This window comes from Quercus suber, unplaced genomic scaffold, assembly GCF_002906115.3.
Source record: "Quercus suber isolate HL8 unplaced genomic scaffold, Cork oak 2.0 scaffold_59, whole genome shotgun sequence".
Taxonomy (NCBI): Eukaryota; Viridiplantae; Streptophyta; class Magnoliopsida; order Fagales; family Fagaceae; genus Quercus; species Quercus suber.
The window spans coordinates 1,546,217-1,568,043 of NW_027069524.1; the positions used below are offsets into that span (position 1 = coordinate 1,546,217).

Consider the following 21,827-nt stretch of genomic DNA (forward strand, 5'->3'; position numbering starts at 1 on the left):
CTAATTATATATATTTTTATAATAAAAATTGTGTTTAATTTTAAATGCATACATGCGTTTACATGATTTACATGCTAGTAAATATTAATAAGTAAAGCTGAGAGAAAATCTAATTAGGGTGCATTTGACTTTAAATTAAAAAGCCAGTTTATTTTACTATTTAGCTTATTTGTGTTACTATTCATAGGCCCCACTGCACTTTTTGATATTATTCATGGGTCTCATTGTACTATTTCAGCTAACTTTTACATTTATCTACAGTACTTTCAGCAAAAAAATTTCAGTTTCAGCAAAATAAGCGGATCCTAAACAGGCCTTTAGATTTCAAATTAGAATTCAATTAGAGTATAATTTTAAGCTACGTGTCCCATTTAATCTAAATTTTAAATTTTTGTTCCTAGTGAGTTAGTTCAATATAAAAATTGGATTTCAATTAGAGTTTTATTTTGCGCCACGTATCTTATCTAATCTAAGTTTTTTAATTTTAGTGTCAAATGAGTTAATTTAGTAGAGAAAACGAGAAGTTTAATATAAATAAACCATAAAAAAACATAATCATATAGTCTTATTGCTGAAACTTATTCAATAGATAGGTTAGCCACTAGTAAGAAACTTATTGGTAACAAAGAGAACCAATCGTCTTTTCCCAGGAGAGAAAGGAAACCTTAATACTATAGTTAGGAAAGGGTTAGGAGAACCAACTTTAATCAATCAAGAACCAACATAATTAATCAAGAAATTTTTTGAAAAACAAAGTTCAGCTACAAAATTAGTTGTAGCCTTAAACTACAATTTTATTCAATATTTTTTTATTAAATATGAATTTTGACAAATTCATTGTTAGATTACATATTCTTCTTATATCCTTTGTACTTGCAAAATTTTTAAAAAAATTAGAAATGAATAATTATATCATCAATAAATTGTTTAAATTACAAGTTTTTATAGTTTAAAATGATGCATAAAATATAACTTTAAAGATCATATAATAAATAATATCTGATTGATATAAAATTTGACATGTATATTAAAAGTCTAAAGAATATACAATTCAATAGATCGATTTTTATAATAAATAATAATATTTAATTTATTAAGTATAATTATAACATTACATTTTCGACTGTCCTTCTCTTTTAAAAAACCCTCTCTCTCTCTCTCTCGTTAAAAAAAAAATTTTCTCCTACAGCCTATGCTGGATTTTCCTCGGTCTCTTTCTCCAGCCACGGACAAAGCCGATTAGGTTAAATAACTCTCTCTCTCTCTCTCTCTCTCTCTCCCCTATTTGATTCATCCATGTTTTGAGATACTTCATGTTTGGTTTGCTAAGGTACGATCATCAATGTCGGTATGTATCATATTTTTTGGAGTTCATGGGCCTCAGAATTAGATTCCTGTTTCTTTTTAATAGTATTATTTTCGTTGTTGTTGTTGTTGTTGCTGTTTTTGTCATTTATTTCTTTCCTAATTGTTTGGCGGCACATTTGTTAGTAGAATTGTGATTTACATTTATCTATGGCGTACATTGTGGATAATATCTCCATGCTTTTGAATTCAATGGAAACATTTCCAGGATTACTACATCGAATTTGGTGTGTGTGTGTGTGTGTATGTATATGTATCAACACATGTTTCAAGAGTTGAGTTCAAGGGTTCGGTTCTGCTTAATGATCTATTTCTTTAACAATTAACGTTAATCTTTCTCGTAAAATATTTAGCATTGGAAGGAAAAAAAAATCATGTGATAAAATTATAACTAATAAAGATATTCTTTGAAGTTAGCACTGTACTAATTGAAAGCAAAAAAAAAAAATTACTAAATTTATTTCTTTGTTGTGAAAAATAAATTCTAGATTTCTATTTTTTCACCCAAACACCTCAATGCCCAAACCAAAAAAAAAAAAAGGAAAAGAGGTATGAACACTCTTCAAACAAGCGGCTAGTTTTTCTAAATAAAGCACAACTCTATTGCAGAAAATTTTGTAATGTAAACAAGCAATAATGGCAAGCTCAACAAGCAGAGGGAGCAGCAGAGAAGGTACGGCCAAAGCCATGGTAGCCGATCAGATCTCTCAGGCCGTTCAGTCCACCTCCAATCTCCTCCACCTCATGCAGCAATCGTCTGTTTCTCAGGCACACACTCTCTGTCCCTCTAAATATAGATATGTGCTTTGTGCAATTGAATTGTTTCATTCTTGATGCTTTTAGTACATGGTGGTGAAATGGGTTTGTTGTGTATTTTATAAGTAAACTTGTTTTTCCATCTGGGTTTTGCTTAAGTTTTAAAGATTGATTGAATATGCAAAAAAGTCAGAATTTTGTTATTGGATGTTATGCTTTCTGATTTTTTAAGTTCTTGTAATTGAGGAGAATAGCATTGTGGAAAACAAATTAAGCTTTTTAGGATGGAGAAATTCTGGAAATTGTCTTGTTGAATCAATATGGACCAAGTAGACTGCAATGTATTTTTTCATTTATTTTAATTAAGAGGAATAAGTGTTACTTTGATACAGTTTGAAAACACTTAGAATTGGTTCCCAATAGATGTATGTGAAGTCATGAACTGGCATGACCTGGTTGACAGGCAGATGAGGCAGAAAGAGCTGCTAGTTAGCTTGAAAAAGGAGATGAAAGTGACTTATCCAAAAAAAAAAAAAAAAAAGGACATGAAAGTGTGTCCACAAAAAAAAGGTGGAGAAATACTGGTGCTGTCAAGAATTCACAGGGGATGATTGGGACAATATTGTTGAGTGGGCAGAGAAGCATTGCAAAGGTAAATCCTTGAAATCTGTATGCAGCAAATTGGGATTTAGTGTAGCTGTCTAATGTTTATCACATCTGGGGTCATACTTATAGGAATGCAATCATTTTCCAAGGGCTGATTTATTCTGAAGACCACATTGTGAGCCTCGTTTGAAAATAAGTCAAGATTTGTTAAGAGGGCCGCCAACCATTTGCTAGATCCAGCACTAACTTAGAGCTTTACTGCAAATGGGGGTTTGCGGATTCTGCCCTTCAGTAATAGTAGTTCTAAGGCTGGTTGGGTCTCCTTATGGAATGTTATTGTAATGCTTAACATTTAATTGTATAATTGGGTCATTTGATGTGCTGTTATGGTCTGATGTTTGTTCTAAGGCTGCTATGGAAACAATTTCATCCCACTTTTAGATAAAATGTTTAGGTAATGTAAAAAAAAAATACAAATGTATTCAACAAAAGGAAAAAAAAATACTGGAACGATACATGTAATATAAAAGAAATGTTGAACTGTGTGGCGCCAAATATTTTTAGATAATATATGAGCAGCTTTTTGACAACTTACTTCCTCCACTTTGGAAACTGGATAAGAAGTTACCTTTTAAGTAAATGCAATGGATGGTCCCTTGTTGCTGTAATGACCATTGATCTTCCAAATTGGAGTGGACCAAAAGGCTCTGTGGCTATCTCGTAGGCGTTGAAATGAAGAGAAGATAATTGGAATTTAGGATTAGGAGACACTTGCATGTGCACTATGTTGTGGAGTTTTTAAAAGGATGAAATGAAATGGAATGGAATGGATGGTTCATAAAAGAATGGATTTGAATACAATGTATTTTCTCTGCTGTATTTAGGAGTTTATAAAAGAAGAACTGAAAAGAAAGAAGGGAGTCCAATGTATTCCTCCATTTGAGGGATTCATGTAGTAGACAACCAAGCTTCTATATTTCTTGCAATCATGAAGAGCTCAGGATAACTTTCTTTAAAAGTTAAATCTCCATTCATGCCAGAAACGGATCCTGCTTCCATCTCTCACTTCAAATCTTGCAAATTTAACAAAGCTGTCCCAACCGTGCCTAATATGTTTGCATAAGCACTCTACATAAGTCTCCCTTGCAGCATTCAAACACCGACCACCCTAGGCAATGCCATATTTGATATCTATTACCTTCCTCCATAGATCATCTGCATCCTCAAGTAAATATTTCATCAAAAATACACACAGGGGCAACCCATGTACACAGGATGTGTACAAAAGTACACCAAAGTTAAGCATAAAACATACAACTATCAAGCATCTCAAGCACAGTGGCAAAAGAAAATAAAGAGGAAGCATTCATCCACTCAAATAAAGCTTTGAGGAAGGAAAACTTATGATCTGGAATGGATTTTTTGCATCCTTCAAAGACCCTAGCATTTCTTTCACGCCATAGACACCGCATAAGATAATGAGGGGTCACATTCCAAATCACCCTATTGCCTCTACCAAACCTGGCTTGCCAGCTTGCTAATAGATCCAGCATGCCCCTTGGTGTAACCCACAATACCCCTAACAAAATGAACACCACGCTCCAAAGTTCTTGCGCAGCAGGGCAATGAAGAAGCAGACGGTTAATAGTTTCCTCAGCTGACTTCCACATACATCACTAGTCTATGACAATTACCCATCTCCTCCTAAAGCTATCGATAGTCAGGATTTTCCCCAAAGCCGCAGTCCAAAGCAAAAAGGCCACCTTAGTAGGGACTTTAGGCTTCTACAAACTTCTCCGAGGGAAGTAAGACTGGGTTAAAGGAATGCCTCTACATATAGCTGCAACCATTAGCTTTTTTAATCCTTAGATCCCCTAATTGTTTAAGTGTGCACACAATCTACCAATTCACCAAGTAAAACTTGTGATCTTCATCAATACCACCCCATAAAAAACCCCCTTAGAATTTTTTTCCATCTTATTAGCCACTCCCACTGGCAAATGAAAGAGTGATAGAAAAAAAAGTTGGTAAACTAGAAAATGTATATTTAATCAGAGTGAGCCACCTTCCTTTTGATAGGTATACATTTTCTTCAACGTGCTAAGGATTTTTCCATTCTTTCTTGAATACCATCTCATATCTCCTTTGCCTTAAAATGAGCTCACAAATGTAATCCTAAGTATTTCTTTGGAAGTTGTGATACTTTGTTTGAGTGGATAAATGATTTAGGTGCTTTTACTTTTGCCTCTTTATCTGAGTTACTTGATAGTTGAATTTTTCAAGCACCATTTTGTTTGATTTCTCTTTATCCTTTGTACACTGCCTGTGTACTTTGATTCATTGCACTCTTTCTGTTTTTTCAATAAGGTCTTACTTATAAAAAAAAAAAAAAGGTGGTCCAAGTTTGCGGCCCAGAAGATTATGCCAATATCTCATGGTCTTCTACTCCTCCTCCGGGTACCATCTCTCACAAATTCTCTCTAAGAGCTGAAACTACTTCAAAGGAAATTAGAATACAACTTAATCTCCAGATTTGATCAACATTGGCATTACAAAAGATGAGAATATCGTTGGCAATCAGAAGATGTGATATCACCAAAGGTTCTCCTTCTGCACGGTTAAGAAATCCATTACCACACCAAAATTTTATGTTGCTCTCAATTGGAGTCTAGTAGGCTACTTTAAAGGGAGGAACTAGCTTAGGCAAGGTGATTCTTTGTGCGCTTACCTATTTGCAATTGCAATAGAGGCTTTTACTATGATTATGCAGCTAAGTGTCAAGGAGTACAAGGAAAGCATGTTGCTTTTTCGGTACCCATTAATATCAGGGAGATTGAGCTTTCATGATCACCTCTGATTGATAAAATTATGGTGGACAGCTAAAAGTCTCTCAGCAGGAAGACCTCAGCTCCTTCAATCAGTATTCTATAGAAATCCAAGTTTATTTGGCTAGTTGTTTGAACTGCCTAGAAGTTTGTAAAATCTATTGAGCAAGAATTCAGTAGCTTTTTGTAGAAAAGTTGAGAGAAGTATGTTGGGGTGCTACAGTTGTTTTGGGCTTGGATTGTGTGCCAATGAAAGGAGGTTTGGGGTTGAAAAGGATAGAGGAATGGAATAAGGCAGCCGTTCTAAAGCATAATTAGAATTTGTTTGTACAAGCAGGTTCTTTATGTGAGACCTGGGTGCACTATAACATCCTAAAGGGTAAGAGCTTTTAAGTTTTTAGGGTCCCTCAATTGTGTACCTGGGGCTGGAGGAAGATCCTAAGCTTGAGGAGCCTTGCTAGACCTTATCTGAAGTTTCAGTTGGGGACGGGATCCTTATTTTCCTTAGGCATGATTGGTGGCATGCTGATGGGGGCATATGAAAAATATGGATACATAGCACTATATGGTTCTGCTAGCAACATGGATGCTAAGTTTGCTGTGTGTTGAAGGGTTCTGACTGGTGTTGAAATCATGCAAGGCCAGATGACTTAGTCTCCATCCAAAGAAAATTATATCTAATTAAGCTAGAAGATGTGGATCAGCCTATTGGGGTGGTTTCTCTCTCTTTTTTTTTTTTTTTTTTTGGAGAATCTATTTGGGTGGTTTTTAATTATGCTAGATTTTAGTCATGCTGAAACCCGGAAGGATTTCTATCCAAGCCTCCTGTGGTTAATTGGTGGAGGTTGGTTTGGTTCCCTTTAGCCATCCCTTAGCATGCCCTTTATCGGGTGTTTAGCACTTAGAAACAGGTTAGCCCTAGAGATAGGCTCCTTCGATGGGGATACAATGGAGACATAAATTGTGTATTTTGTAGTGCCTTCTTGGAGAGCAGGAATCCCATTTTTTTCAGTGTTCGTTTAAAAGGAGAATTTGGAAAGAGATTATGTGATGTTGTCAGGTCACTAGTCCTAAATATTGCTAAGTTGGTGTTGTTAATTGTGGCCTGCAGAATCTTAAGGGTGGTTGGGGAATGGAAAAGTGGGAGGATAGAAAATGATGGGGATGGAAAATTAGGGGTATAGAAAAAATTTTAGTTTTCCCTCATATTTGTTTGATTGGAGGTGGAAAAGTGGAGGAGTGCCTTTTTTTTGTTTTGTTGAGAAGAAAAATGAGAGGATAAAAAATATTGTTTGAGTAATTTACTCTCATGCCCATATTATATTAAAAAAAATGATAATAATAGTTTATACAGAAAAAAATAGTTTACAAAAATAAATAATAAAAACTGAACGTGAAGAGGGGAGAGGGGCAGATGGGTAATTTCCTATCTTAAGCCTATTTTCTCCTCAATTTGGGGAGAAAACTCTCTTCACAAAAAGTGAGCCCAGGGAGAAAACAGTTTGTCCCCCCTCCCCCCCACAAAAAAAAAATCACTCCCTTCAACCAAATACACATCCCCACCATTTTCTCTTCTCCCCACTAATCACTCCATTTTTCTCCCCAACCAAATGGACCCTAATGGTAAAAGCTTCCAATTAGTTCTGTGTAGACTTGGGAAAGAATGCATGCTGGCCAGATCAAACAGAGGAAAGTATAATCCAGGCAGTTAGTGTTGGTTGTAAATGGGCTCTTCGGTATTCCCTTGTTTGTTTACAATTAATTTTGAGTCTGGTTTGCAAAGGGTTTAGGGTGGAGGATCTTAGCAAAGTTGTTTGTTTTTTTTATGCTTTCTTGTCCTCTGCTTCATATGCAGCATTGAAGCTGCGTGTTGGTGTTTGAACTGAGTTTTTCAATAATATTTTTCTCATTTATTAAATAAAAATTATAAGAAGAGAGAGAGAGAGAATTTTTTATTTTTTGCTTCCACACATAAATACTCTTTTAATTTAATAACTTTTCTTTGAAGAACCTTCATTGTATGCATTGTTATCCCTATACATTGGTGGTACAAGTTGAATTATCACCTGTTAGTGCTTCTTGTTACTTTTGTAGCTCAATTCAGACTTAAAATGGTTGAATCCTCTTGTACTCTGTTATCTTGCACATAATAGCCTATGTTAGAATCCTTTCTTAGTTGATATTTTTAAATAGAAGGAATAATGCCACACAAGCTGTTCTGGTGGGTCTAACTTTAATCATGTGTGAAAACAAACTGCTTTTCATGTTAAGTTGAACTGCCAATTCAAGATTTTTTGCAATTTAGATTTAGAGTTCTTGGAATGATGGGAAAGGTGGTTATTAATAATAAAGTATGGTATGAAACTTATAAAACTTATGCAACATTGGTTAACTAATAGAAAAACTATGATCTACTAGTACTATGGAAAGAAAATAAGAAGGATCCGCATTTCAGTTGATAAATTCATATCAGTCTGTGGTGTAATATTTCCTTTCAATATAATGATACATGACACACAAATTACTGTCTTTTTTTCATGAGCCATTTAAATGAGATAGATGCTTCTTGCAGCTTCTTAGATTGTCAAAAACCAATTGATATTCCTTCATGGTCTATCTTCATGGTTACTCAAATTATCTATGATCACATCTGCAGGCCCAACTGATAAAGCTTCCAAAGAACCTTTTGGCAAAAACCTCTACAATCAAGAATACTGGGCAAGTATGTAGATCTGCTGCACAAATGTAGGATATCATTTTTTACAAGTGTAGGATTTCTTTAAAAAATACCTGTAGTTCTGATCTTTTCATTTCTCTCATCTTTTGCTGCAGGCTTTAGAGCAGATGCCTCGAGTAATTTCATCCTTGGATGCACATATGGAGAACGGATTACAAAGGTTGTGTTCATGTAGTATGACCTTGTTATTTCAGATTATTATTAGTCTTAACTGGCCTTTAATACATCAATAACTCTAAAGTCATTCTCACTTTACTAGAAACATGTAAGTATGTGTTGTAGTCTCCCTTAGGGCATTTGTTAATAGGTAATTTAAAAAAAAAATTGATACCACTTTTATGGGAATTTTAAAAAGCTGTCAAAAAATCAATTACTTTTTTCTTTGCCCATAAAAAGTTTTTAAAAATATCTCCTAAATCAATACTCTTAGGACATCCGTTAATTTTTACCAGCTTTGAATATGGAAACACAGTATTTTGAGGATCCATGACGATCCTCGCAGAAAGAAGAATAATTTGGTCTTTCAGCTTTACCCTCCAGACTTGGTCTGTCAGAAAGAAGTATTATTTTGAGGATCCATGAAGATCCTGGCCGCATATTTCCTCTTGGTCTTTCAGCTTTACCCTTCAGCCACTTGGCTGTTGCTATTTGTTGTATGGATCAAATGGAAACATTTTTAAAATCTGGGTTCAAATACACTTACCCCCCCACTTCTTATTAAGGGGGGAAAAAGTACCATCTACAATGCATTGAATTAGTTGCATGTCTGGATTCTGCGTGGGGACATAAACCACAATATTTCACTGCAAGAAAAGAAGGAATATCTTTTAATTTCCTCCTGGTATTTAAGTTCACAGCATTTCATTTTTGGTTCTCATGGCTTATTTGAGTAATAATTTCCTGCAGTGTTCCTCATCTACAAACCGTAATCCAGTTACTTGAAAATATCAAAAGCTTCCAGCTTAATTCTCTCTCTCAAGCTCATCTTTCTCAAGAGGTACTCTCCCACTCTGTGACTAATGAGTACTAACTACAAATCATGTCACACACCAATAAGCTTTAGCTCAACTGGCACCTGCTCTCCCTTGCACATGTTATGTGGAGGTTGAGGTTGTGGGTTCAAAACTCATTTGTTGCGTATGTCACTTACCAATAAAAAAAAATGTCACACAACGCACAATTTTTCTTCACATTGAAAGCTGTCTCAATAGATGCCCAAAATGAAACTTGTTGCCTGTTTGGTACAGTTTATTTTTTCAGCTTTTGCTTTAAAAAAAATTTACCCAGAATTTGTAACTTTTCCCTGTTTCAATTTCCCCTCTCTTTAATGGTTAATCTTCAGGAACATGAGTTGGCAAGACCTTCTAAGATGCCGTAGTTGACTGAACTTTGATGCACAGTTTGCTGACTGAAATATCAGTTCAATGCAGAAACTGATGTGATGGCAGACTATCTAAATCTTACTTCGGATGATCGACACCTTTGAGGGTTACATTGAACCTAACCAGAAGTCATTTGTATGAACATAAGAGTATGTTCCATCTTGTAATGCCTGTTCTGTACATGTCCCCATCTAGTGATATTGATCTACGATGAATGTAACCTCAAACTTGTCCCATTGTAATTTCTCCAAGCATTTGAAACACGTTTATCTGTCGGAAATGGATGCATGCGTAAATTTTTAATCATGAATCATGAATATCATGCTTAATACGCGTTTGTTCTACACTTGCATTTAAAGGTGCCAATGCTTTACACACATTATCTCTCTCGTACACGGTATACTACACAGGCACGCCTTTGTATAATTGACAGTTCGACCCAAAACAAATGTTGGGATGGCACGTTGAAGGGACAATTTGGAGAAGAACTATCTAAACTTGTCATATATTAGATTTTTTTTTTTATTAAATGTAAATTTTGAAAATTTAACCATTCAATTGCATGTTATTTATATTATTTATATTCTTAATATGCATGTCAAATTTCGTTCAAATTAGATATTATTTACTAATCAATCAATAAGTTTATTTTTTTATGTATAATTTTTTTATTATAAAAGCTTCAAATTTAAACATGTTATTGATGACACAATTATTGATCTTTGATCTTCTTGAAATTTTGTAAGTATGAATAATATAATAAGAACATGCAATCCAATTGTTAAATTTCAAAATTCATATATAATAAAAATATGTAGAAAAAATTTAAAAGGTTTCTCTCCAAACTAGATTTGTCTCATGTCTTTCTTTTTTTGTTGCACTAGTTTTTTTTTTTTTTTTTTTTTTTTTTAATTCAGTTTTTTTAACTTATTTGTTTATATGTTGATTTTTAATTTTTTTTTCTAAGCGTCTTTATACTTTAATTAACTTTTAGCAAAAAATTATCAACAAAAAATCAAATAAATTGGTGTCTAACGCACTCCTGTTTGGATTGAGGAAGAAGAATGTGGAGTAAAGTAGAATTAACCTAAAATTAACATATTTTCATCTAACTCTACTCTATTCACGCTTTCCTTATACCAAAATAAAAGTAATTTATAAATGCACCCTCTGGTGCACATGCATGCACACATATTTAGCATCTTTGTTCTTATTAATTACTAATTAATTCGAGCTGTCTCTAGTTTATATATTTAGATATTTTAGAAGCCAATTACAATGTAATTCTTCTAAGCAAAGCACATATAACCCAAAACTAGTTCAAAATAAAGTTGAGTAAAATTCTTGTTTATTTATCAAACACTCACATTTTCAATCTTATCTTCCAAACTAAAATCTAAACCCGAATATTGTAGGTATTTTTTTTTCCCTGTTCAGTACATATATAGCTAATTAACTAAATAATGCCATTGAACTTAAAACTCAAAGAAAAATTACATTTAAACTTTGTAGTGAAATATTTTATAAGAATAATTATTATGGATAACAACGTATCCAACTATCCATAAATTTGATTGCATTAAATGTTTCTCTTAATATTTGCCACGGTCAGTTTCACAATTAATTTACAAGACAAGTTTGGCATATTTGTGGTTGGTGCATGCTACTGCTTTTGGATTTCCTTCTGAGAATCTTTCCTTGTGAGTCATGAATCTTTAAATGTTACAGATAATATTGTTACCATGTATGCAGTACAGATACAATTAAACAAATAATCATATTCAGGAATCAATATCCAATACTTTGATTGAATGTATCTTGTCTAACTTAGATTGTGTTTGTGTTTGTTGTTGTCGTTTTCTTTTTTTGGCAGAGCCAAAAATTGTCATTCCATTACTTGCCAGAAAAGTAAAACGCTATTGCTGGTTGAATGTGAAAGTAGAATAGACTTTAAAAAAAATTTCTTTTGAGAAGAAGAATAGACTTTAAAAGTTTTTTTTTTTTTTAATAAACATTATACGCTGGATCATGATTTACGGGGAAAAAAACACTTAGGATTATGATTTTTTTTCCATTAATAGTCCAAAGATCATTGACCCGAAACTAGTCAAGGCAACACGCACAGTCAAATTTTTGAAAAGTAATTTGGACCAAGAGAATTAAAAGACAAAAAAAAAAAAAAAAAAAAAAAAAGAAAAAAAAAAAAAGAAGAAGAAGATGGGAATCGATACAAAGATCAAACATATGCATACCAAAAGGTAAGAAAGTAGTAGAAGAAAGATAATCTCGTTGTCCCAAACTAAATGTAATTTATAAATGCACTCTCGGGAATGCACATACACACATATTTAGCATATTTATTCTTGTTAATTACCACAACTTATCTCTATTTTTATATTTTGGGTTCAATTAACTGGTGATTTTAGGACATTAGTTAATGAAATATTTTAGAAAAGTTTTAATACCACTTTTATGAAAAATATAAAAATTTGTAAAAAATAAACCAATTGTGTTTTTTTCTTTTCTCATAAAAAATTTCTAAAAGTATTTTCTGAACAAATTCCCTTAAAACATCCCGTTAACAAAATTATTTTGAAATATAGTTCAGTATATATAATTCTAAACTAGTTCAAAATCAAGTTGAGTACTTTTAAAATTAATTCAAAACCAAATTGGACCATAATTCTTGGTTATTTATCAAACACTCATATTTCAATATTATCTCCCAAACTAGTTATCTAAACCTGGACAATGCATATATAGGAATATAAGTTTTTTTTTTCTTTTTTCTTTTTTAGATTTTATTTATTTATTTTTTTTTGTTGGGTAGTGCCACTGGACTTAAAACCTAAGAAAAAATTACATTTTTTTTAGTAAACAGTAATACTTATTAGAACACACACAAAAAGAAAAAATTACATTTGAATTGTGAGATTATTGTACTCTAAAAAATTTGTATAATAACTTAATACCAATAAATCTTTTATAATACTCCCTCCATCCTACTTTTTTTGTCATTTATTTCATTTTGAGATGTCCCAAAATATTGTCATGTTTTAAAAAATAAAAGTCATTAATTTACTAATGTTTCTATTATACCCCCATTAATTTACTAATTCAATTTTTTGATAAATTTTTTTAAAGGTAGTTTTGGAAACTTATACATTTTTAAAAGGTAGATAAGACAATAAATCATGTTTCTTTAAAAAGTTTGACTTTTCAAATAAGATAAAAAAAGTGGGACAGAGAGAGTAATAATCATTATAGATAACAATGTATGATGTATCTATAAAATTTGATTGCATTAAATGTTTCTCTTAATATTTGCCACAACCAACTTCACAATTCACAAGACAAAGGTGGCATGTTTGTGGTTGGTGCATGCTACATTATTGACAAAGTAATATAATACAAGACAACTTCTTTTTGGGAATGTTTATTTGTAGATCATAACTCCTTAAATGTTATATATATATATATATATATACACATATACATATATATATATATATATATATTTTAAGTATAGTTACACTCTTACAGATACTATTGTTATTTGTTAACATATTATGGTGCTCTTATATACAAACCTCTATGCAGTTCCGATACAACAAATCATATTCAGCAAGCAATATCCAATAGTTTGATTCAATATATCTTGGTAATTTTTTATTATGCCAAGACTTTCGACCTGCTCATAAATAATTGCGTTATCTAACTTAGATTGTGTGTCTTATTTTATTTGTTAGCAGAGCCAGAATTGTCACTCCATTATCTAGACATAAAAAGAAGTAAAACGCTATTGCTAGTCGAATGTGAAAGCAGAACATATGCTTCAACCTTATCTAGACATTAAAAAGAAAGTGTTATTTTTTTATTAAAAAAAAAAAAAAACACAAATACTTTGAATCATGATTTACGGGGAAAAAAACACTTTGGATGATGATTCTTTTCGTAAACAGCCCAAAGAGCATTGACCCCAAACTAGGCAAGGAAACCAAGTCAAATTATATTTTCTCAAAAAAGGACAACCTAGTCAAAATTGTTGAAAAGTAAACATATTTGGACCGAGAGAAGTAAAAGACAAATAAAAAGAAGAGAATCTAGACAAAGATCAAACATAAGCATACCAAAAAGTAAAGAAAATAAAGGAAAGATTCATAAAAAGTTAAAAACAAATCTGAATTCTACGGTGATTTTTCTCCGTGTTTGAAACTTTGTATATCATAATGAAAATGATATTCGAATTAGATTGGTTTTTATAGTACTAATTATACTACTATTTATTTGGAGTTGGGGGGGAGGGGCAAAAAAATAGGTGGATGTAATTAAAAAGTACATATTATAATAAAAATAATAATATAATAATTGATGGTCAGGAGGAGGAAGCCATTTGCGGCTCAACTTGCATTTTGACGTGCCACATGGGAAAAAGAGGAATAAAAGGTACATGAATAAAAAAGAATAAAAAAAATTTCTAGTACCATATAAAAATTACAAATTTTATCATAATTGTTCATATAGCATAAAAATATTTCTTTCAAAAAAAAAAAACAGATCCATATGAAAATGGAATACGAATCTTCTTTACCACATTTTGTATTTCATTTTATATTCTATTAATTATAACTTATCGTGTGTTTATTTATTTATTTTTACTTTAATTATTTTATAAGAAAAGTTAAATAATAAATACATGATAAGTTATAATTTGGTAAAACACAAAAAACAGTACAAACAATGAGCTTATATTATGTAAAATAATTATAATAAAAATTGTGACATTTAAAAAAAATAAGGAAATAATATGGATGTGGCCAGAAAGGGCAAACCAAGCTGCCAAAAAGTGGCAAAAGGGTCACCAAACCCCAAGAGATCCAAAGCGGCGCCGTTTGTTGGGTAGCCCCCACTTTCTTATTTATTTATTTATGCTTTAAAATCCGAAAGTTTCTGTGAAAACAAAGAACCGCCATTGATTAAATAAAAATATATATAAATAAAACACACACACAGAAGAAAGAGCAAAAGCTTCGGAATCTCTCAAAACGCTCTCTCTTTTGTTTCTCTCATTTTTCATTACAGAGGCGAATTGTCTAAGGGTAAGCGAAACCCTAACCCTAAAGGTTGATAGACAATCGCCATGGCTGCAGCTTCACTCACTCTGCCTTATCGTTCTTCTTCTTCGGCTGCTTCGGCTTCTTCTTCTTCTTCTTCTTCTTCTTCTTCGGCTTCGTCCCTGTTCTCTCGCTGCTCTTTCGCCCACAGACGCTTCGACTCTCGCTCCAGAGTTTACGCCCCTAACACCGCCGTAAGCCTTCTCTCTCACACTCTGATTTTGTTTTGATTTTAAATGTATTCAAAATGTGAATTGTTGTTTTTTTTAAAAAAAAAAAAAATTCATTTCATATCTAATCGGAAAGGATAATAAATTATGAATTTTTATATGTACATATCTGCAATATCAAAGGATTTTCTTCCTCATAGTATTGGAGTTTGGGATAACATTGTCAAGTTTTGAATTTTGAGAATGGGAGTTGGAGCAATGTTACATAGCTGCAAAGCGTTTTTAATTATCACTTGTGAACAATTATATAAATATTTGGCACGGTGAAACGTTGTTATAGCTGCAAATTTTTTATTTTTTTGGGGGGTTTGAAATATATGGGTGTTAATTGATATGGCTATAGGCTATAGCTGCATTTTTTTTTTCTTAAATAGATATTTTGGAAAGATATAGATGGGAATTATAATTGATTATTGATATGGGTGTTTTGTGTTGTGTATTGTGGTAGAAATGTGATCTATCAGAACCATTAAAAAATGTAAATGGGAAGCCAATTGTTCCCATCCTTAACGAGCGGACGCTTCCCAAGTTCTTGGAAACGGCACGCATGGAGAAAAGAGTTAACCAGAATAGTACAAGGCTCAAATTGTTTTCTGGCACTGCAAACCCTTCACTTTCTCAGGTAAAGATGTCTTTTTTTTTTTTTTTTTGTGTTAATTAAGTAATTTTTAATAAATACTTATGTAAAAGAAATAAAGTAATTTTAATTAATGGAGGGGTAAATGAGTCTATTTACAAGTCATTTAAATGCCTGGATTTTTTTTATTAGCAGTATTTTGGTTTTGCTCTATTGTAATTTTGCCATTTGAGTGGAAGAGTGGTGTATGTTGTTGCCAGAATTCTTATCTAAAGATTAGTGTTGGGGTGTGCCCATGGTCTTCAAGGTTTTTAAATTATTTTTGGTAATCATTGGATGACTTATTTGTATCTCATGACATACCATGGAGATTTCCTTTCCTTTTTTTTTTTAATATATATATTCTATTTTATTTTTAATATGTTTGTTCTTCACAAGCCGTACTTTGTTATGAGCTGAGTTTTTCTTTGCATAGATTTTTTTTTTTTAGTTTACATCATCTACTCGAGTTATGTTATGCCCTGAATTTCAAACCTGAAACTTTAGTTCTATAATCACTCGGTTACGTGGATTTCTGAAGTTCTATTTGAAATTTAAGAAAATAGTTGGCAAATGTAAGGAATTAAAAAAATAAAAAATAAAAAAAAAATCTAGTAAATGGTACAGAAAGCATTAGAATTTACTGTTGTTCCCCCAGTCAAGGTCACTTGCCTTGGCAAAGATGAACTTTTTTTTTTTTTTTTTGGATTACAAAAAGTGGGGCGGGGGGGATTTGAACCTTGGTTCTCCTCCATGGAAAAATTGGATAATTTCATTGAACCATAAGGCTCTTGGCACAAAGATGGAAGATTATTGGTGATTTTTTAAGACCACAAAATAATCAGAAGTTTTTTTTTTCTGACAATTCACTCCCTGATTTTTTATATCCCAATCACCAAAAGAGGCACTTGGAACTCTCTCAACTTTGGATTAACGCTGGAAATCCCATTAAATATATAGTTTTAAACCAATATATTCCTTAGAAACAGAAGTCAGATTTTTCCCTGCTAGAAATATTCAAAGAGGCTTTCATAAAAAGGAATCTTACATTATTCTTATCAAATTAAGAATTGAAACTTCCTGACAGATGAGAATTGGCTTGGATGGTCAGGATTTTTGAAGTGCCATATGCTTAGATGTCTGTGAGTAATGTGGTTATGATCTTCTTAAAATCTCAATGTCTATGATGGAATTGATCTAAACTTTTATTAGTTAAAGGAGTTATCTGTGATAGATTGTCAGAATAAGTATCTTGGCTCCTTAAATTTTCAGGGCTTTGTTGGATTTGCATTCTTCTGCATCAAGTCCAAATTTCCAATTATTTTAACTTTGCTTTTGAATGGATGCTATATGCCCAAAAAGATGTTGAATGTAAATTTTTTATATACTGTCTCGGAATATGCTTTTTTATTTTTTATTTTTTATTCTTCTCTTTTGATTTATTTCAAGCAATATATATTGTGATTATTGGAATTTTGTGCTTATGTTGCTGACTTTTTAATGTTTACCCCTAGGAAATTGCTTGGTACATGGGCCTGGAACTTGGAAAGATCAAAATAAAGCGATTTGCTGATGGTGAAATTTATGTTCAGTTGCAAGAGAGTGTCAGAGGGTCTGATGTATACCTAATACAGCCTACCTGCCCTCCTGCAAATGAGAATCTCATGGAGCTTTTAATAATGATAGATGCCTGTCGTAGAGCATCAGCCAAAACCATTACTGCCGTCATTCCATATTTTGGATATGCCAGAGCTGACAGGAAGGTAAATTTTAAATTGTGGTGCACTTTAATTAACTCATCTTAGATAAATTTGTGCTTGGAGCATATATAGAGAAATTGCATATTACAGACAGATGATGGAGATCTGGCAGAGGATGTTTGCGAATGATCTCTAGCTCAAATGCTACTGGGTGCATGTTTTACTCACCAAGTTTTCAATAAAAGGTGTAAGGTGGAGTGTAAGGTCAAGACCTATTGGGTGCATGTATGACTCACCAAATTTTCAATAAAAGGGGGATACAACTTCAAATCTGGTTTCTTCCCTATGCTATATTGCTTTAGAATTTGAATTGATTGAACATGATGAACTGACATGGTTGGTTCCACCAATCCATCTTAAGAAGATCAATCATTTCATATAAGCATTTGCATCATATTATGTTCTATTTATGCTGTTACATTGTCTTCTCCATCTGTAATTTTGCCCCTTTTTTCCCCTTCATTTTTCCTTTTTCCAGACACAAGGGCGTGAATCCATTGCGGCCAAACTAGTTGCAAACCTTATCACAGAAGCAGGTGCACACCGTGTTCTCGCTTGTGACCTTCATTCTGGGCAGTCCATGGGTTACTTTGATATTCCTGTGGATCATGTATATGCTCAGGTAAATCAGTTTGTAGTTGTGATTGTTGACATCCATTGATTTAATGATCTCTGATACGATTGTTTTCATGTGCACTCTAGCCTGTGATTCTTGATTATCTTGCCAGTAAGACAGTTAGTTCTAAAGATTTAGTAGTTGTTTCCCCTGATGTTGGTGGGGTAGCAAGGGCACGTGCTTTTGCAAAAAAATTGTCTGATGCACCTTTAGCCATTGTAGACAAAAGGCGTCAAGGACACAATGTTGCTGAGGTAATTTCTTCACCAGTACTCCATGCCATTATCTCTTTTTAGATTACATGTGCGGTGGCCTTGATCAAACTCTGGATTCTCTAAAGCTAGATGTCTGGGAAGACTCTCTTTAACGTGCTATGTCTTTTCACATCCTAAAAACCATGTTTAACATTTACCTTCCAGGTGATGAACCTGATTGGGGATGTAAAAGGAAAAGTTGCAGTTATGATGGATGACATGATTGACACTGCTGGTGAGTCAAGTACTATTGATGCCAAACTCCAATCCTAAGCCTTTTTGCTAATGGAAGATTGAAAAAGTGGAAAATATAGAAGAAAAAAAAAACACAAATGAATTATATTCCTAATACATCTTTAATGGTCAGTTGATGTTTGAAAAAAATCTCAATGGCTAATGATTTTCTCCTTCATTTTCTTGTTTGGTTTGACTTTTTTCCTGTGGGTCAGTTGGCTGTGAATTTTAGCCCCATTTTATCTCTTGAAAAGTTTGTCACTAGGTTTTTTCATAAAGTTTTCTTAATCTTTTATGAAGGTACTTATAAAAAAAAAAAATGCTTTTAACAAAGGCATGACTGATTAAGTTCTACATTCCCTCCATCCTCCGCAGTTTAAATGATGAAGCTGGCCTCCAATTATGTCCTTATGATTGAAGTCATGGATCAAATTCATTTAATTTTCCAACAATTAGTTAATTCTTGCAGATTGTGTTTTTCTCCAATATTAGGTTTCTCAAGGGTTCTGATGTTTCCTATCATAGATATGGCTGTACCCTGGAAAATTATTCCTTTAAAGAAAGCATAGAGCGATTTTTATTTTGAAGCTTATGAAGAGATATAATTGGTAGTATCAGTTTCCTATAAAATTTAAACAATTCATAACTAGTGAATTTTCTGTGCGCTGTAGGGACTATTGCTAAAGGTGCAGCTCTGTTACATGAAGAGGGGGCCAGGGAGGTCTATGCATGCTGCACTCATGCTGTTTTTAGGTATTGAGTCTTTTGACTTCATTTGTAGAATTTGATATTTTCTCGTTTCTCTTGACGCTTAGGCCTTAGCGTAAATTTTGTTTACATTTAAATTTCTCTAGATGCTTAGCATTTGTTAACTGCTCTATGAGATGATTTTCAATATTTTGATCAACTTGGAGAACACAATTATTAAGTCAGCTCTCCATAATAAATAACTTAAAAAAAAAAAAAAGCCAATTAACTCCTTTTTGCTAAGAATTCCAGAAACTAAATAATTGAGGCCGGCAGTTCTAATTGGGCCTCGTGATGTTTCAGACTTCCATCTTTTTTTAATTGTTATTTTAAGGTTGGGAAAAAAAGAGAACAGAAGTTGCACTGAATATTCAAAAGGCTGCCAAACCCAAAAAATTTGGTCAGTACATACTGACAAAAAGAGAGGACTCTCCCCCCAGCATCTGATGATATTTTTTATTTGAAAATCATAGATGTCAAGAACATTTCTGTGAATGGAATACTTGTAGTTGCTAATTTTGTTTCATTAGAGATGCCAAGAAGTTTTGTCTCTGAACATTAGTTTCTTTCCTCGACTATTAAGTGGAGATTATTGTGATTGAAACATCTCACTGTTAGACCTTTTCTTTTAAAAGTGGGAGAATCTGGAGTTTTAATTGTACATGTTTTAACCATGTTTCAAATCATATGACTTTTTACTTTTTCTTTACAGCCCTCCTGCAATTGAGAGGTTGTCAAGCGGCCTATTTCAAGAGGTGATTATTACAAACACAATCCCAATGGCAGAGAAGAACTACTTCCCCCAGTTGACTGTTCTTTCAGTAGCAAACATGTTGGGTGAAACTATTTGGCGTGTTCATGATGATTGTTCAGTGAGTAGCATTTTCCAATAGATCCGAATTGGAATTGCCAAAGGAGTCAATTAGCTTAGCCAATCTTTTGAGCTGTACCAGATAGCTAGATCAAGTCCTGCTTGCACCAATGATAAGAAGGATTTGAAGGATAAGAAATGATTACTTATTTTCTGTCGCCCATAAGCCCTGTTCTTACAATGGGCTGAAAAAAGAAAAAGCAAAAAAAAGAAAAAGACAAAAAAGACAACAAAAAGACAAAAAAGGAAAAGAAAATAGATTGGAATAGCCAATGTGAGCCTCTTCTTTCAATTTACACATGGATTCATAGCTGCTCTCTTGTTTTCTACCATTTTTTGGTATATTTCTAGTTCCGATGTTCTCCAATTTGGTTCTTGTTACCTTCCATTGTCATACTATTGGGTCTATCCCCTGTTTCAAAGGGTATGTTATACGAATTTAGTGGAGCTTGCTTCTGTAGTAGGAATTTAGAACCAGACAACCAGTGTCTTCAGACTTATAGACCATACAGCTGCTTCAACTTAAAACCCAGAACTGGTTCCTCAGCTGGTTAGCTCACACTCTGACCGACTGGTAAAATTATTCTCTACTGGTGTATTTTTATCCTTCTCTTACATACAGGCAAGTCCCATCTATGGAGAATAATAATGCTAAAATGGCAAACTCACCAAAATTCATTTCGGTTTTCAAACTTTGCTTTCGGTCAATTCAGTACTCTAAATTTCAAAATTGTTCAATTCAAGGCTTCTACTAACTTCAATTAATGTTTTTAAAAATAAAAATAAAAAAAAATGCAAAATGTTTATTTAAAAAAAATTAAAAACCATCGCGCACCCTTTGCAGTGATTACTCTACAAATATAAATCCTTATGGGGTGTGAGGGTAAAGGTTGGGGTATAAGTTTCTAACAAAAATTACGAAATTCCAGAAACGTAGTACATGAATTCAACAAACTGAGTACACAAACAACAAAAAATTTCTTTACATTGATCACAACCAAAAATGGCGTCCAAATACAAAATTTCAAGACACAAATTTAGATTAGAGCACAACGAACAAAGACAAGAGGATCTTGTTCCAACATTAACCATCACTATCACATCCACATACAATTTACAAATTTGCTACCCACAAACAATTTTTATTTATTCAACAAGAAAACAATGTTTCTAGGTTTTTTAATTTTGGGATTCATTTGATTTTTGCTAACAAAATCAAAATAAGAACATATTTGGCTAAAAACCAAACTTAAAAGCTCAAATTAGATTAGAGAGAGAGAATCCAAGGAAATCTAAATTAGATTGGAGAGAGAGAATCCAAAGAGACCTAGATAAGATTGAAAAGAGAGCTCAATTGGGTTGTTCATCATCACTAGTCTCTGAAACCAACCGTCTTTGAAACCAACCAAAAAAAAATCCAAACACAACAGCCCAGTTGTGGGTTAGAACTCTGCTGAGGGTTTGACGAGAAAATGCAGAGAGAGGGAGATTGACCCAATTGAACCAAACAAAGAGAAAGAGGACTACCGCCAAGTAACGACAATGAATGGTGAGGAGCATAGAGCAGTTGACCTTGATGGTTGGCCATGAACAAAGCTTGGAAAGGAGCTGCTTGGGTCAGGCCTAGAGAGAGTTTAAGAGGTTATACAAAGAGGAGAAGAAGAGAGTTTGAGAGATAAAAAGATTAGGATTTCTATTTTTAAAATTTTTGTTT

At 33.0% G+C, this 21,827-nt stretch overlaps 2 protein-coding genes across 2 annotated transcripts; both read left to right on the top strand.

The window, feature by feature from the left end:
• Positions 1 to 1,123: 1,123 nt before the first annotated feature.
• On the top strand, positions 1,124 to 9,981 carry LOC111992280 (tobamovirus multiplication protein 2B). The gene is made up of 6 exons (XM_024024150.2): positions 1,124 to 1,243; positions 1,975 to 2,133; positions 8,209 to 8,274; positions 8,385 to 8,449; positions 9,196 to 9,286; positions 9,632 to 9,981. Exons 2-6 carry the CDS (start codon positions 2,002 to 2,004, stop codon positions 9,665 to 9,667), a joined length of 390 nt encoding a protein of 129 aa, XP_023879918.1. The 5' UTR covers positions 1,124 to 1,243; positions 1,975 to 2,001; the 3' UTR covers positions 9,668 to 9,981.
• A 4,686-nt stretch (positions 9,982 to 14,667) lies between these two features.
• LOC111992292 (ribose-phosphate pyrophosphokinase 1) lies at positions 14,668 to 20,674 on the top strand. The gene is made up of 8 exons (XM_024024163.2): positions 14,668 to 14,979; positions 15,464 to 15,637; positions 17,146 to 17,394; positions 17,870 to 18,013; positions 18,094 to 18,261; positions 18,427 to 18,496; positions 19,167 to 19,248; positions 19,955 to 20,674. The coding sequence occupies exons 1-8, from the start codon at positions 14,812 to 14,814 to the stop codon at positions 20,133 to 20,135; spliced, it is 1,236 nt and encodes a 411-aa protein (XP_023879931.2). The 5' UTR covers positions 14,668 to 14,811; the 3' UTR covers positions 20,136 to 20,674.
• Positions 20,675 to 21,827: the final 1,153 nt, after the last annotated feature.